The sequence below is a fragment of the Melozone crissalis genome, unplaced genomic scaffold, assembly GCF_028551555.1.
Source record: "Melozone crissalis strain CALT ecotype California unplaced genomic scaffold, PUWL_Pcris_2 ptg000018l_1, whole genome shotgun sequence".
Taxonomy (NCBI): domain Eukaryota; kingdom Metazoa; phylum Chordata; class Aves; order Passeriformes; family Passerellidae; genus Melozone; species Melozone crissalis.
The window spans coordinates 33,387,162-33,405,142 of record NW_026535796.1 but is presented as its reverse complement, the minus strand read 5'-3'; the positions used below and the strand labels follow the sequence as shown (position 1 = coordinate 33,405,142).

General features: G+C 40.8%; 1 protein-coding gene across 2 annotated transcripts; it reads right to left on the bottom strand.

Annotated features, from left to right (window-relative positions):
• Nucleotides 1–81: 81 nt before the first annotated feature.
• Nucleotides 82–17,981, bottom strand: ZNF410 (zinc finger protein 410). Of its 2 annotated transcripts, XM_054275206.1 has the most exons (10): nt 17,952–17,978; nt 16,566–16,776; nt 7,769–7,904; nt 7,243–7,476; nt 6,765–6,956; nt 5,739–5,898; nt 5,239–5,420; nt 2,477–2,566; nt 1,258–1,383; nt 82–706 (listed from the first exon to the last, which is right to left on the bottom strand). In XM_054275206.1, exons 2-10 carry the CDS (start codon nt 16,596–16,598, stop codon nt 522–524), a joined length of 1,338 nt encoding a protein of 445 aa, XP_054131181.1. In that variant the 5' UTR covers nt 16,599–16,776; nt 17,952–17,978; the 3' UTR covers nt 82–521. The 2 variants fall into 2 exon arrangements, with proteins under 2 accessions (XP_054131181.1, XP_054131182.1); XM_054275207.1 differs by lacking the exon at nt 16,566–16,776 and having other exon boundaries at nt 17,952–17,981.

Below are 17,981 nucleotides of genomic sequence, written 5' to 3'. Positions count from 1 at the left end.
TAAAGAGCTTGATATACCAAAAACATTTTGGAGAAAAATGACTGGGAAAAGCAGGAACAGAACACAGCAAATGTAACCAAATGATATCAAGTAGTACATTTATTTCGTATAGTAAGTCAGCTTCTGACAGTGAGATGTATTAGAATATAGTCTCTGAAGGTAAAGGGTAGAAGGAAGGCCTGTTGCTCAAGATACTGAATATTTGAACAGTGCCTAGCACAATGAGGTCCTGGTCCTTAGCTGGGGCTCCTAGGTGCTCCAGCAAAACAAACACTTTAGGCTTTAGGAGATGGACTGCATAAGCAGTTTTGAAATGGCGTTCCACAACATGGGCTAAGTGACACCTAAGCAGACTTCACCTTTCAAACTCTGCAAGAGAGAAACTTGGTCCAGCAGATCTTCTCCAACTCCAGTTTCAGGATTCATCCACTATCTACCCACCCCTCTGTGCACAGTTAAACCAATGTTCATTCATCCCACTGCAATATGATGAGCCTCAAGGAAGAATGATCAATCCCATCTCAGTCACCACATATAAGAGGGCGGAAAAAAGAGCAGCTGGTCTCACCCTCTTCTACTCCAATAATTGACTCAGTGTCTGGCAGGTGCAGAGACTCCACACCAAGGCTGGGCTGAGAGTTCATGGAGATGAGATTCTTACTATGCACTGTCGATTCTTCCAGCAAACTGCTGCCCATCAGTGACTCTATAGTGAAAAAAAAAAGTAAAAGAGAATTCCCATGATGCAATTACACTGCAATATAAGATCCAATCCCTGCCCCACTTCAAGTCATGCTGAATTCTTCCCTAGACACCTTCTTTATCCATTCCTACTCTTTGGGCAGCCAGTGCTCCAATGGATGGAAAACACCATGTTTACTGTTTTGAACCTTACTGTGGTGGGATGTTATGCAGGATTGGCTTTCTCTTTAAATAATTCACATTGTGTAAAAACCCAGGCAGCTTGCAACAAGAAAACATAACCAAGGGAAAAAATCCACATAAAAAAACCCAACTAGATTCACATTGATTTTGAAAACAATAAACATATCTGCCCCTTGACTGCCATACAAAAATACACCTTTGTCTTCTGTCCTAGAAAAAGGAAGAGTAACAGTCCTTATCTCCAAGAGGAACAGACTTTTGTTTCTTACTGGCTTGTGGTTTCATATTATCAGGACAAACATCTTTTCTTCAACCATCCACTCATTTTTTTCCTGCACTTTTCCCCCAGAGTGTGTGTGCTCCCTTCTTTACCTGGCTGTTCTCGCTCCCTGCTGCCAGCTGTTCCAATTCGGGAGTGGTGTTTCCTCATATGCACATTTCTGCTACCACTCTGGGAAAATGTCTTCCCACAAATTTGGCACTGATGGGGCTTCACTCCTTGGAGTCAAAGGGGGAAGAAATATCCCAAGAATTACCAAATTGGGAGAAGAGACCTCATCAACTAAAAAACTAATAACAGTTTTGAAATGGCTGTTAATACCACTGGCGGTAATTTATCAGTAAAAACCAAATAAGACGTATTCCCATCTCCTTGAGGGCCATAAACTTCTAGAACAAAAGAGGTTTAGATATCAGTGACGGCAGTTGTCAGATAACTCAAGTCTGAATAGTAAGAAAGTCTTCAAGTCAGACTGATGAGAGGAAACAAGTTATTTGAAATCATTAACTCATTGATATGGAAATACTTGATGTCCCACAGATAGAATAAAATGACCAGAGGCAAGGAAGCTGTCTCCTGCCATCACACAATAAATTGCAGCATCTGCTTTACTTTACTGAGCAGAGACTTGATGATGACTTGTCACTGTGAAAGGATTTTCATTTTACAGAGCAGTTCATCATTTTCAAAATATAAGCATGCTGTCCATACTTCTTGGCTCAATGGCATGGAAGCCAAGGAGACAGGACAGAAAGAGCATGGAGAACTCAATCCCAAATGTTATTACCTCAATAAAATCTCCCATTCCCCAAACATACCATTTTCATTGTGTGCTGATGATATTTATGACAGATCAATCAAAACAGAAGGCAGAAGCTTTGAAACACTTGTGAAATACATTTGCACCTAAACCTTTGTCCAATTACACGCATGTAGTAGGAAAAAATAACAGAAAACTCTACCTATGGCAGAAATCCACTTGAAAGAGATATCAGATTCAAATGGCTGTGGTTAATATACAGAGATGCTAGAGTCTCTCTTTTAAAGAACCAAATGGCGGCTATGAAAAAGATATTCAACTTCATGGCATTTTAGAAAAAAAAATTAGAATGGAATTTCAGTTGTTTAAAAATAGATACAACCTAAAAAATTAAAGTGTACAGGCTACAGGCACTACAAAAGGGAAGTCAAAAAACACCATGACCAGAAGCTCTGTAGAAACCAGGATTTTTCTTAAGGAAATCAAATCAAAGTCCTACAATAAAGGTCTTTTTTCAGACAGATCACAGAATGTCAGATGAAGACTCTTACCTGAGTGGACAACCAAATGTTTCCGAAGACTGGAGTATTCAGCAAAGGAGCGACCACATCCCTGTGCCTGACACAGAAAGGGTTTTTCCCCTACAAGGGAAAAGTAAGTTCTTAGATTTTGGGATCATAACTTGATCTGGTTGCCTAAGTCCCTAAGAACAGCCTGGACATCTCTACACCATTCTCCCATTTGGCCTTATGCATATCAGAGTTCCATGGAAATTGCACATCCTTCCTAAGTTTCCTAAGGCTCTTAGAGCATTCTCTTCATCAGAAGAAACAGAGGCACTATTTTAAAATATTCTTAGACTATCATTCATCAAAACTGAAGCACTGTTTCTAGATAACCTTCCAAGTATATAAATAATAATAGAGTAATATAAAACCACTTGATGTATGATGTATCTTCTATTTGCAGTTCTCAACAACCAGCTCTCTGTTCCACACACTCACAGGGTCCTGCTCCCTTTCTGCCTCTCAGTGCCAAAAATCCCATTAACTGTATTTCCCTTCATATCAGATTCTATACTTTATTTCAGATCAGGCTGAACTTGCCAAAATCCTGTGAGAGATGTGTCAGTCATTTATATCTATGTGAGGAGGAACTGTAATTCAAGGCACAAATTGTTCTCATGGGCTGAAGTTCATATCCCAGCTATTTTAGATTTATTAAAGTTATGATAAACTGGGAGGTTACTACATTAATGCAGTGCAATAAAATTAATCTGTTTTGAACACTCTCTTAATAAAGCTAGACATAACTTTTGCCTGCAACATCCCACTAAAGAACTCAATATACCATGTTTAACACTATGATTTCCAGTCTTTAACTGAACCCCTGTACAAGAGTAATAGCAAGACCACAGGAGATTAAGCAAGCTATTTTAATAATTTATTGTACAACATATATGTAGTTCTTTCAGAGTAAACTTGTTTTTAAAGATATTTCTGCTGTGACTTTGCCTTTAGAACTGTTCTCCCAACAGCTCATTTATTAGCCTCTTATCTACAATAGTATTTGACAGCTGTAAGCAAAAAGGATCAACACAGCATGTTCCAATTGGTGTTACAAAGCTGAAATATGTAGCAGAGTCTCAAACACTGATTATACTTTCAGGCTTGCTATAAATCTTTAAAAGTTTGGAAAAACTACCATTGACCTAAATAACAGCACACAGTTCCATCTATAAGACACCCTGGAGCTATTTACACCTGCAATTTGATAACACCTTTGGTCTGATCAAATTCTTGATTCCACTTTATCCATCTGCAGTTTAGAAAGCTACTATTTACTCCTCCAGAAGCTACTACTCTGCTGGTTGCAGAATGCTCTCTTATCAGGGAGGATTGTGCATGTATCAGCTGGGCCTATTAACTTAAGCTGGGAGCTTGGCTGGGAGCTGTAAATGCAAAAGAAAACTGCAAAAACTATGGCTGCTGTTACTTCACATTCAAAATTTTATTATTGGGATACACAATTTTTAACTACATCCCAACATCTGCCCCCAAACCATGTGTTGCAGCTAGACTGCACATACTTTAAAATAGCAGCTTTTTCCCATGTGCATCAGCACACCACATACCATACGGTCGTGTTTAAGGCAGGCAGAAGGCACAAACAGCTGCTGGCGACCCACATAATCTGTAATTTCATTTTACCAGGGAGGCCTTGTTCTCTCACACTTGTCAAGGTTATTTTGAAATGTTAACCAACTGTAATACAATGCTTGCAAGGCCATCAGGGAATCTCTAACAATATTCCAAGAAGCCTGAACTGGGCCATTTGTTTGAGTGTTGCGATAACCCTGAGGCTTAAAAAACTAAACAAACAAAATCACCAGATTATTCACTATGAACTTTGCAGGTCATTAATTAAATTGCTGGTCATTATTATATTGCTGGTCATTTCAACAGTAACTTTTGTGCCTCTCTCAAACAACTTTCTGGTACAAAAATACCTAAAGCACTTTGGCTGCTATACCAACTTCTAAAAATACTGACAAGGCAGGATCATATTCTCCAGAGGAGCCATCATAAACAAACCATATATAAAATACAGCACTACGAAATAAAGTTCTTATTTTATTTACTATAAAAAGCTGAGCATGAATTGAGAGTGCACAGGCTCCAGTATACAGAACATCCCAAATTAGCATTGGTACAAACAGCAGTTTGCACGCCATAATGCTGCCTTCTAATTAATGCTTTTTTCTACTTTTCTTTGCTACTGTATTTTTGCTACTCATTCCACTGCATTCCTCATTTCCCCATATGTCCCAAATGTAGTCATTCTACAAGCAGCATAGATAACACAAGCTAGTCAGTCAGGCAGATGTCAGCACAGCTCCTACTGTCTAAGCTATTGAGCCTTTCAGGAATTTCAAATAACCTCTTTACAAAACACAATTTCAGAAGTCATGTTCACTAACTATTCCCTTGGTAACAGTCTAGTCTCACACACCCCTCCCTCCATCACACTACTGGAAGGGAATCTTCAGAGTACATGTCTGAACAGAATACAGTATCACCACACACCATTTGAAAGGTAAACCTTGTGTGAAACTATACAGGATAGTAAGAGATTAGCACTTGATTTGGCTGACCTACAGATCAAGGTGAATTTACAGAAAAGGGACATTAATGGAGGGTAGAGGTAAACAACATAATACTTTCAATAGTTTGAGGACAGAGGAGGAAGTGGTTTATTCCTCAGGAAAGACCCCACCTCAGCAGACCACAAATAGGTGAGGTCTAAAACACACCAGTGTGAATTCGTAGGTGGTTCTTCAGATTTCCAGCTGTTGTGAACTGTTTACCACAGCCCAGTTCTGTGCACACAAAGGGTTTTTCACCATTGTGAGTTCTCATGTGCACCTTCAGCCTCTGCAAGACGTAGAAACTTTTCCCACAACCCTCTGCTGGGCAGGTGAAGGAGCGGTCGTTACTGCAAAGCAACAAAAAGCTGTTTCATTACCAGCTACTGCAACGCATTTTTTCATGAACACTTGACTTCTTTCTTTTATTAAATATGAGTACCTGTTAAAATACAAAAATTCTAAAGCAAGCATAACAAGGACCTGCAAAATTATCTAAATCTACTCCAAGTTTTTCAGCATAACTGACTTAAAGCACTCAACAGACCTAATATTTCTATGAATAATGCCAGGCTTTCACAGCTTCTTAATGTCACAACCTAACATTATCTCAAATACAGAGTGCAGTTTTCCAAGGCCATAACAACAAATAGCTTCATTCTGCTCACCGGTGTGTTTTCAGATGATACTTGAAGTGAGCTGGCCATACAAATGTCCGATCACAGCCCTCAACTGTGCACTTCAGCTTTCTTTCCACACGAGATAAATGAGGAATGGGGCTTGAATCTTTTGGTTGCCCATCTCCTGTGCAAAGGTGAACATTTTCCCCTGGAAAAAAAAGCCCACCAAAAAACAAACAAAAAACCAAAAAAAACCAGATTACTATAATGTGTCAAATTTAATAGAAAAAACAGCATCATATATGATACAGGATTATAAATCGTGTGTGTGTCTGGCTACTAACTGTTTAGGATGTCCTACATGCTGCTGCCTAGCCTGTAGCAGGCATCAGACACAGATTTGCAAACCCTACAAGGGCCATAAACTATTCCCAACAAGCCATCTGGATCACATCAGCTGCTACCAGATAAGGCTTATCACAAAAAGAATAGAAAGCCAATGCACCAGAAATGGTAAAAATGGTCTCTATACCAATATCAAACAACAAGTTTTAACTAGCAGTCAATTTCACCTATTAGCTAAGCTGCTTTTGAAAACACCTCAGCTAAAATAAGAGGTATTGCATTTGCGTGCAATTATTTATTAAAATAATTGAGTCTGAAGCATGCAACTAAATCCAATTATAAATTCTCCAGAAAACTGATCTTCAAGCTCAGTGGAGCCAAAAAGAAAGTATAATTCACAGTATGTATTAAAAATAGGCTCTTAAAAGTGAAAATGAAAGTTGAAAATCAAGCAGATACTGTCAGCAAGAAGATATTCTTTACATGTACTGGAGAACTAGTAGGCCACAATGAACAGATGGTTCCACTAGAGTTCATTCCCCAAGAAAAAATGAGAAGCCTATTTATAATGAAGAAAAATGCATAATTGTTCTGTATAATTCTGTCACTGATGATTTGAAGATGTCATAAGTGATTCAAAGCAAGAGAGAAATAGAGGAAGAGACAATGTGAAACTAGGAGTCTTGTATGGAACATTCAACTTTGAGACACAATCTGTGGATGTCCTACCATTATTGCTTGCTTTGGCATTCTTTGCGAGCTGTGCCCGAGTGGCAGCGATTAAACTGTCATGGGCCAGTTCCTGCACTCGTAGGAACCATGGGGTACTGCTGTCTGTGCTGTCATGGGAGAGAAAGTCATTGCCAGAATCTTCTGCTTCATCTTGAACAAACACCAAGTGCTCTGCGGGAGACCCCAGCCCTAGAAAAGACAAATTTGTGAAACAATAATGCAACAGAGGGAAATTTCTTTTGTTTCTCAGAGATCAGTGCTCATAGCATGGATGAAATAGCTGCCCTGAAAAAGTCTCCACTGACCTCTACATTGTAGAAAGATGTTGATGACTAAGTGCTCCTAAAATATCCAATAATGCCCAGCAAATTGCATGATCTTTCCTCTTCATAAGCAGCAGGGACAGATTTGTACTTGTATCTCCTGCATTCTGCTGTGACATATCCAGCCAGATGACAAACAGAAGGACAATTACCTGCTCTTGTTAGGTTGAGAAGAATGAATGAAGTGCTGTCGCTGGGCTGGAAGTCTTGCAATAAACTAGAAGTTTCTGGAGTTGACAGAAGTTCAGATGGTTTCTGTACATTCTGTGCCCTTGTCTCCTCTCCATCAGGGCCTACATTTACCTGGAGACTTCTCAAGACAGCAGATGAAGAAACATCTTTGGAAGAATTAGTGTGACTTGGAGAAGTGAGATCTCTTTCATCATCTAATGAAGAAAGTGAAACCAGAGTAAATAAAAGTAAAAATATACTGTGACTAAAGGACATCTATGAAATTATTTTTCTAAGAAAAAAAACCCAGAACTTGAGAGAGAAGGGAGGAGAAAGTTTCTAACTAGTCAGACTTCACTATTAATTGAAGAAAGTTCAGTCACTCTGCTGAACTTGTTCCTCCATCCCTGGAATGTCATATCAGCAAGAGACAGTGGGGCCAGAGTGGTGAAGTAAAGACAGTTGTACGAAGGGCAGGGTCACAAAGATCTGCCACATAGATCTTACCTGGCAACATGAGTCTGTTGCATTCTGAGGTCTCAGTAACAGGAAGCAAAGAGAGACAGGTGATGTCTTTTGGTTCTGATTCCACCAGTCCTTGTCCCAGTGGAATAGAAGTATTTTGAACAAACTGAACCAGCAGCTGAAAAAACATACTGAAGATTAGGTCAAGAGCAGCACAAATAATTTAAAAAGGTACTAAATCCAGTCAATCCAGTAGTCCTTACTGTCTTGTAGGAGACATTGAATATAATGCCATGAATACACACAGATATAAATGTAAACTTCTCAATTAATACAAGGAAAGAATTGTTTGTCGTCTCTGAAATACCTACAAACTTCTCATTCAGCATATAATAAACAGCTCTGGATCATTGCAAAGTAAGTCTAAGTAGGCTATATTTCTTTTTAATTTTTTACCACTTGATACTTTATTATGGTCTAACATTTCAAGGTAATGTTTTCCACATTCAGCCTTTGGTACAGGTATTTTTTTTACAACATTGTCTTTAAATACTTAACTGAAAGCTGGCCTTTTCTAAATTAAAAAAAAAGCACTCAGAAGACTAGTTACAAAGATGTCTATCATATGGCTATTCAAAAGCAGATAACAGTCAGAGAAACACGGTTGGGATGACAAAGGGAAGAACACAGACAGCCTTACCCATCCAAATCAACTACTCCTAAAACCATCAAAGATGGACAACCAACCCACCCACTAAGGGGATTAACAGAAGAAACCCTCTCCAAAATACTACACCAAACAAGGGGGACTATTGCATAAAGAGGAACAGGAATTAAACTGAGATGCATTCCCTGGGGAGGAATTTGGGACTGGTCAAAAGATTTTGGGGGGATTTGTACAGGACTTATTAGGCATTGTTTAAGGGAAAGGCCAAAGGCAGGAGAAGGAAAAGATCAAGATGGATCAGGGCAGAACAAACATAAGAAAATGGAGAGGGAAGGATAAAAGGGGCCCATTGCACATAAGCAGGAAGTTGGCCAATTCAGTCGTCTGGCACAGCCTAACTCTTACACTCCATCCTGTCCTCTTATTAAACTCCATTCTTACCTGCTTCCTGTGTGGTCCTGCTCTCCCCAGTGGCACACACTAATTTCTAGTGTGTGTCATATGCTAATGAACCCCAAGCCAGCCTAGTTAGCAAGTGAAATGAGAAGTGTGGGGATAGATCCCAAAGAAATCCATGAAGGTTTTCCTTAGGCAGCAACCCTTGAACACAACCAGGTACTTTGTGTTGCCCATGTTTCTGAGGATAAAGCTACAAGCACTCAGCCTGTATTTATTTTGATTTAACAAAGGAAGTGCTTCTGGGAGTTAGGAGATAACACAGTCTAACTTTTGCAATAAACAACAAATTCTGTGAACTGCATGAGCTTTCCTAAACACGGTCTCAAATCCCTCCCCTGTAGGGATTTACACTTCAGAAGGACAGAAGGGGGCCAGTTGTAACACACCCAGTCACATACTCCACATTTCAGAGAAAATACTGCTCAAACCCCACACACAGGATCTATTTGTTTGCCTTTAATTTCTGTCAAACAAATTAACCCATATACTCACATTCTCAGGGTTTTTTTAAAACACTGAATGAAGAAATATGGACAGTAACAATACACTAAAAAGTTAAACCTCGAGTTTCTTATCTCTAGGAAATTCCTTGACAAAAATCCCACGTTCTGCGGATTCTGCTGCTGTCTAGCAAACAACTAGCAAATTTTTATCTTGGCATTTAGATGGAAATTGTACAAGATAGTTATTCAAAAGCTACTACCCTCATTGGGACACATTTTAACATGCAGTCACAGAGAGCCCAGATGGAGCTGTCTGTGCAGTGAGATAGTTCATCAGTGTCTAAAGAAAAAGACTAAAAAATCCTGATGTTCCTATTGTATATTTGTGATTAAAACCCAACAGTCACAGATAATTTGATTCTTATTTTGTATGTTGTGATTGTCTTAGTACTTCCTTTTCAGAACTATTGGCATCTAATTCCAAATTATTCCTGTGGCAGACAGCAGCCTTTTAAGTCTCTCTTACATCAAGAGAAAGTCTCTTAAATCAAAGAAACTGTAAAGAAAACAAACAAAATTGTATTTTGTGCTCTGATTTCTCTATGTTGATTTCCTCTCACAAAAACACTAGAAATACTGATGCTTTCTCAAACACTTTTAATCAAAGAGCTGCTGCTGCTGTAGGAACCCTGAAGCTTTAACAGCCCTGATTGGTCTCCCTGGGACCTGCACCCACACTGTCTCCCTAGGGACTCCTTCTAAGCTCAGCCTGGGCCAGTCATTCCCTTCCTGAGTTGTGCTGTAGGTTTACCTGTCTCAAGCCCTGTCTGCTGCATCAACCTCAGATTTTTACTGTATTTGTGTCTCCAGCTCCATCTTCTGCTGCTCCTAGCTGGACGCTGGGTAGACCCTGGACTGGTTCACCACTTTGCCTTGTCTAGGGCTGAAGGCTGTGGATTCCAGCACCCGCCTCTGCCTTCCATGCTCAGGTGCTGCAGTATTGTGCCCTGGTCTGTGAGGGCACTGCCTGGGCTAGGATCACCCTTGACTCCCTGCTCACCCTCCCTTAGGAGCAGGCTGTCATCACTGACAATTATGAAGCTACAAATTAAGTGCTGCAGTCATTCAGATGGCAATGTGCCATTTGAATTAGGCCACAAGCCAGATGGCAGTTTGAAAGGTTAGAATTGTTTCATCTTAGATATAAGAGTATACAGAGGACCTAGCAAGAAGATGAATCTATTTTTATGTTGTCAAAAACATATGTAGGCAATAAGAGACAGTCTCCCCCCCCCCCCCCACACCCAGGGCCATGCATTCTAATTAAGGATTGAAAAATAGGAGAAAGAGAAATAAAAAGAAAGTTAGGAATAATGTGCAAGGCAAGTAGAAAAAACAAGTAGAGACTAAAAACTGTGAGCACTAAGATTTAAATTATAGGATTGTCTTTTATGCTGATGAGCCCAACTGCTTCTCATTCCACCATGAAACACCCATTTTATGGACTTGCCTATTTTTATACAATAGGTCCTAAATGAAACTTGCCTCCTACAAGAAAAAAGCTTTGCTTCAAACCCTCCACTTCAACATAGCAATATTAAGCCACTAGAGAAAAGCAAAATGCAGCAACCACAAACAGATGGTCAGAAAAAAGAAATTCCTTTTAATTTGCTTTGTAAAGTAGTGACAAACTAGTACAGAGAATTATGAGAGGGCAAAAAAAGCAGGAGGAAACAAACCAACATGAATCATGCCCATTATTAAAATGTGGAATAAAAAAACCTCAACCCTGCACATAAACTAAAGCAAACCAACCATCAACTCAAATAATTTGGACAAAATAAAAAGTTTTCGTGTTAGTTTTATCTTGACAGATTTTTTTCCTAAACCTTCCTATTCAAAATCATTGAATACCTTTGTGAACAACCACAGCAACTGGAATACAGGAAAGAACTCATTACAAACATTGTGTCATGCTGTCTTAAGCTTCTTGCAACATGGTTTTGTAGCTGCAAGTAAATAGGAAATTATAAGGGTATCTGGTAATTGGCTATTCAGCACAGAAATCTAGGAACAGGACAGGTGATAAATTAAATGCACAGATACACAAACACTAACAAACTCCAGCAAACTGCAGATAAAAGAGAGTAAAAATACCCAGAACTCCTGGGACACTGATGGATGGGCCAGTACAGGAATAACTTGAGTGTGACCTTGAAAAAATTCAACCAGAAACCTTGTAAGGAAGAGGAACAATGCTATCTTGGGTTACCAGAACCCATATCTCGTTGGCAAGAGCAAACTTCCTATGGGATATGGGGCAAATTCTGGGACTGGGTAAAACATATCAAGGTATCTTGAGTGGAGACTGTGGGACTGTGAAAAACTTGTGGATGTTTAGGGGAAGGACCAAAGGCAAAGAAATGAAGGGATCATAGGTGAGAAACAACTACTGGGAACTGAAAGGGGATTGGGGTAATACTGATTGACCACATCAGAAGGCTGCAGGTTGCTGCTCTGCATCACAACTGGGGTCTATCTCATCCTCTCTAATGCTTTCTGCTCCTCAATGGTTTCTGAGTACATTCATTTGATTAAATTCACTTTGGCATAGCCTGTGAAATAGAGAAAAACACCATCTGGAAACCCAAGATCCTGGCCAGAGGTTGAATTAAAAAGCCCAAGGCCTGGAGATGGATACTGGAAGAACTCAAGGTTTGGCAAAGAGTGGAGAGATGCATGACCACAAGTATGCATGTCAGCCAAGGGAGGGCACGTGTGATATGCTAGCCAATGTCAAGCCTTTTTACCTGATAAGTAGGGACAGGATTAGGCCATTCCACAGGAATGCCATTTGTGTTTGAGTGTGCTGGTAAAAGCCCTATCCTGCCACACAGCCATAATGTCTGTACTGTCTGTGTGTGCACAGGCACATGTTTGCAGTTCAGGCCCAGGTGCTCTTCTGTGTGCACCTGGGAACAGTCTGGTGGTCTCATGTCTGAAAGACCAGGAAGGCAGGAGCCTCCTAGATGATACAGTTTGACAGATCCCATAACCAAATAACATCTGGCATCACAAACAGGCCCCAAATGGGCTGTAAATATTTCTGAGATGGTGACTGTAGAATCCCTCCATAGGGAGGAGACTGATCCACTATGACCAAAGTGCTAGAATTTGTAAGCAAAGCAGAGAGGTCATCTTGGGACACCAGAATAGGCATAGTTAGGGAAACTGAATGTACAGAATATTAACAGATTACCAAAGGAACAAGAGGTGTGAGGTGGCTTTACTCTATAGCTAAGACATCCCTTGGAATTTGAAATAAATTTTAATATTGCAAAAGGACATCCTTGACTTAAGAGACTGAAACTTTATGGGACAGATGTGAATCATACAGAGGGAATCTACAATCCTTGGAGGGCAAAGTTCATATGATGATAGAATGATATAATGAATGATATTGATATAATGAACTTTATTTTTGCTCTGCCATATCACCTTCTTGAATATACTCTCCTTTAACTACTTCAGCTGAAATGCCACATAACTGGAAATTCTGTAAATAATACAGTGAACATATTAAAAAATGTAAAATATTTATTGGCTCTGGTCACTAAGCAAATACTTGTTATTCCTGCTGGTCAATAAGAAATAGTTGGACAGGATTATGCCAGGGTCTATCACTGCAAGCAATGTAGAATGCTTGTGTTACCAAGAGACTTAAATAATGTCCCTGACCTGAGAGAGAGAAAAAAAAAACCACAACAAACAACAACCAAAAAACTGTTTAAATAATTGAGAACCTCTACTAGATTAACAACAACAAAAAAATCCAACAAAATAAAATCAAAAAAAACCAAATCAAACCAGATAAACAAAACCCAAAAAAAACCAAACAAAACCCACCAAAAACAAACAAACAAACAAAAACCAAAAAGAAAACCAAACCAAAACCACAACCAATGAACCCAACAAAACCAGAAACAAATGATGATATGGCCACCTGGGATGGATCATAAGTTTGTCCCATAATAGATGATTCAGAAGGCAAGAAGTGTCAAGCAGCTGCTTTGGCTGAAGTGGGGATTGCTGGGAGGGACAGGCTAAGAAGGTTCTCCAGAACCTCAGATCTCTCCTCCCACCAGACAGCTGGAGAGCTAGACTAGGTTCCCAGAGCAGCAGGGACCATGTCTTTAATCAAAGCCATTCCTGCTCTAAATTTAACCAGTGAACCACAACAAAATAAAGAGGTCAAAAGAAAATTTAGTGGAGGGGGAGGAGAAAGGAGGGGCTGGAGCTGAAGGGTGTGCAGGGCAGAAGGCTTGTTACCTAGAAACTGGGATGTCCTCCTCCCATACAGCCTCTGGGGAACTAATTAAATCACAAGTGTCTCTCCTTGTGCAGCGCTGAGGAGGAGAGAAAGGAGAGGCTAAAATACCTCTCTTCACCCCCTTTTCAATAACTAATTCAATTTACAGAACAGAGTTGTAGTTCATTTGATTATGCTAGGAGTTACCCCAAGAGCAGAAAGCACCCTGTACTGGACCAGTATGGTGGAGGTGACTGGAAATACGTGCAACTGTGATAAATCACCTCGAAGGCTTAAAGCATGCAAAATGAGATCTTAGCAGTTCCCTGAGGGATGATAGTTACATAGCTTTGGGGACAGGGAGTCCAGAAGAAAAAGCAGATCCATCTGTTCATACAATTGTCTCCAAGCAACTTTGTAACTTCTTATGAAAGGAGGATTCACCTCTACTCAAGCATTAAACATTTAATGGTATGTTGGTGGCTTCTTTAGGGATAAAACCAGTAGCAAAGAAGTCTATGCAATAGAGACATAGTGCTTTGATTCTTATCATCTAAATGTCACAGAAATACAGCTAGCTCTTAATTAATATACTTCTCACATGGTAGGGGATATGAAAAAACATCTGTGGCTATAAGAATTGTGGTGCCATGGCTCACTAGAGGATATAAAATCATTATTTACTTTCAGAGACATTTGAACTGCTACTTGGGAAAAGTGTAAAAAGGGTATCTACCAGTTTCACATCAAAGCAATAGAAAATAGTACTAACTTAACACCCAAGTTTCATAATTAGGACCAAAAAAAAGGGTATATATACATAGAAATAAATCAAAAATTTTAGTATAAAATAGCCTCAATCAAGATTGAGGAATATGGTTTAGAAGACAGCATCTACAGAAAGGATACCCTCTGCAACAACCACTGTAACTTTTTTATTTACCAGGCCTGCTTCTTCTGGAGAATAAACAGCTAACTCTTATTATGGGCTTGCTGGGAAGGAAATGCAACTCTGCCATGAGGAAATAGGACTATTACGTAAACAAGCCTAATTAACTAATACCTTACTCAAGTTGAGAAAAGACAAAGCCCAGTTACAGCTCCTCTTTGAGGAATGAGCAATGAGCATTCCAACTGTCCTGGTCCTTGGCTGTCAGAAATAACCTAAGGGAAACCACCCATTCACAGACAAAAGTAACAAAGTCCTCCTACCTTAAGGTTCAGAACTCAGAGGGAAATTGATAGAATGTATGAGATATACCAGTGACAAGGCAAGAGAGAGGAACTCTGCAGATGGTGCTGAGACTACTCAGAGCTGCTAGGAATTTGCAGCTACTTTTCCTGAACAGTGAGATTGGAAGGGCTTTGGCTGCTCTGTTAAGAAACAAATGCCTTAATATATCACATGAGCTGTAATGAATTAGCAGCATGGAATCATCTTTCTTTTTTAGAGTACCAGTTAAGATACATGCTGCACTGCTCATAGGGATAGAAACGCAAGACTTTTGTTCAAAAGACTCAACAAAAACCATTCAATTATGTCTTGCAAACTTCCCCAAAAGGTATTTCATAGCTGTACCACATCCTCTGCTCTAGGACTTCAGCCATCTGCAGAGGTAAAGCTGAGAACTAGGACAAGCAAGAACACCAAGTGATAAAACCCCTGCATCTCTAAGCAGGGATCTCTAATGCACAGAGAGCCAGCTAATGGCCATTCAACTTCAAAAAATGGGCAAGAAATAGGAGAGGCAGGAGGTGGGGGTGGTGGTGTTGAATGTAACAAATTGCAAACACTTGTATCTAGCACATTACCGGTAAGAGTAACAAAACCCAGAACTCCTCAGCAACTGATTAGTGAGCCACTGCCAGAGTGACGTCTTGTAAAGGTTCAATCAGAAATTTTAACTGGTAAGAAGAAAAGCTATTGTGGCTTATCAGAATGGGTCTCATATGAGAGACCAAATTTACTATCCAATACAACAAAGACACCAGGATGTGTTAAGCTTATTATGCTATGTTTAGGGGGAGGATCAAAGGAGGAATCAAGGTAGATAAATGAAGAACCAGGGGTAGGGGGGAGAGAAGAGACTCCAAACATATGTTTGCTGTGCCTGATCACTGCAGTCCCTCCTATCTAATTACCAAAGACATTCCTAAATATTCTACCCACAAGTTAGTCCACTGCTAGTGAGCTTCTAGTTGACTAATGCAAGTAGGAGGCTCCTACAGTCTGGAAAAAAGCCAAAAACTATTCCAGCCAGAAACTGGCTTAAAAACCCTGGCTCTGGGCAGAAGGACTGTAGGCCTGCCAGAGATGTGAATGTGAGTATGCACAAGAGTCGAGTGATGAGGGCACAGCTATAACCCACCAGCAAACCATGGCTGTTCATGCTTTCCCTGCACATGTGATAATCTGTATGTTCATGCTTTACCTGTTTGTGGCCAGCTGTGCATGCACAAATGTCCCTGCAATTCATGCCCAGCTGAACCTGGAACAGTCCAGCAGCGTCACACCGAGCAATTGGGATCCCCTGTGTGCTGCTGCCTACCACTTCTGCCAACTGCTGAATGGCAACAGGAGTACTCTGAGGAACAGGACTGGCTGATGCTGATAGAATAATTCAGATTGTCCAAAACCAAGTAGAGTCAGTTTGGTTTGAGGAAAAGAAATAGTCAATTCGTTAATTTATTTTATTCTCATAATAAAAGAATGCTGTAATAGTGGAAAAAATGTCACCTGAGAACAGGCAAGAATATTGGCTGATACTTAAAAGGAGGTGAAAAAAAACTTGCAATATTTTCTAATTTTTTACCATTCACATCAAAGCATGGAAGCATTAGAAGATGTCACTGAAAACACTTGGAAAATTAGTATGTAAGCAGCAATCTGAGTAAACTCATTGACTCTAAGTGTTGCCCATAAACATTCCTGGGAACCAAACTCAGTTCATAATTGCTCACCTCAGGTTTGGATTCTAACTCATCCGATAACATTGATTCAAGTGTCCAACTCCTGCAGCTGTTCTCAGCAAGGCACAGTTTTTTTATTTTTTTTTTTTTTTTTTAGTTCAGAGAGAACAACACTCCCTGCTTATTTTCATATTTTCCTAAGTGCAAACCAGTGTGGTGGTCCTTCTGCAAGAAGCTGTGCTGCGGAAATAATTAATTTAACCTAAAACAACAAAAAAAGGAAACATAAAGAAAGAGGAACTGAAAAACAAGAGCAAAGCAAAAAGAAGTGAACATATGTTGATGCAACTGTAAAATGTACTTTAAGGTATTGGTAAAACTCATTAACTAAGGTTCCTGGATTTCTATTTTCACTGAATCAAGAAAATAGCCTTTAAAAATTAATTTCATGGTGTTAAGATGTTATTTACCACATTTTCTTTGCAATCACTAATTTTTAATGGACAATTGCCTTGTCTGTTCTGGAAACTTATGGGATCAAGTGCTAATCACATAAAGTATGCAAGATATGAGGAAGCTGAATTCCCAGTCCACAACACAGTGGAATTATCCAAATTATTGATAAAAGGGAGCCATATACAAACAACCTGTCAGCAGGAAACATCAGTTCTTCCTGTCAGTCGAGATATTTCACAGAATCAGAAATTTAATTTCTTGATGAGCCCAGATAAATAGAACATATTTCACAAATACACATATGATGCTTGTGCTAAAAGGGGAACATGAGAACAAGCTTTTCTTGCCTGCCGGAACAACACTCAGACACTGCTGATGGGAGAAAAATGTGAACTACATAGTTTTTTCCCCTTTCCAACACAACTACCAGTCTATCGACTGTGTTAAAAAGTAACGAGAATACAGGATCAGCCAAAAAGAGAACCTAAAAGCCTTCCTCTCACACTCCTGACAGCAGCACTGCATGCAGCACGGAGCTTCACTTGCCGTGGAGGGGCAAGACACCGCACACAGCGAGGGAGCGGGCGCAGAGTAACTCAGCCCTGCCTCGCAGCGGGCCCGGCGCTCCTCCCGCGGCCGCCCGCCGCCCCTGCCAGCCCGTGCCCAGCAGGGCGGGCCCCGAGCGACCCACGGGCACCACAGCCAGCGCTGCCAGGCCCGGCTGCCCACGCTCCGGCCGGGAGGAGCCCTGCGGAGGCCCGGGGAGGAACGGGGGCAGGGCGGAGCGCCGAGGCCCGGCGGGGCAGGTGCCGCCCGCCCCAGGGCGGGGGTCCGGCCGCAGCCGTGAGGGGCGGCCCCGGCAGCGGGGACAGGAAGGACAGGAGGGCCGGGGCGTCCCCCCGCGGCTCGCTGGGCTCCGCACCCCACAGGGGTCGGCAAGTCCCGCAGGAGCGGCCGGACCACCCCCAGCACCCGCCTTACCGGCATCTCCGCCGCCCGGACGTGACGAGC

Coding starts and splice junctions, on each gene's coding strand:
- ZNF410 (XM_054275206.1), bottom strand. CDS start 16,598: ATGTTATCGGATGAGTTAGAATCCAAACCTGAG. Junction 5,899..6,764: donor TGCCAAAGCAAGCAATAATG/GTAGGACATCCA, acceptor TTTTTTTTCCAG/GGGAAAATGTTCACCTTTGC. Junction 5,421..5,738: donor TATCATCTGAAAACACACCG/GTGAGCAGAATG, acceptor GTTGCTTTGCAG/TAACGACCGCTCCTTCACCT.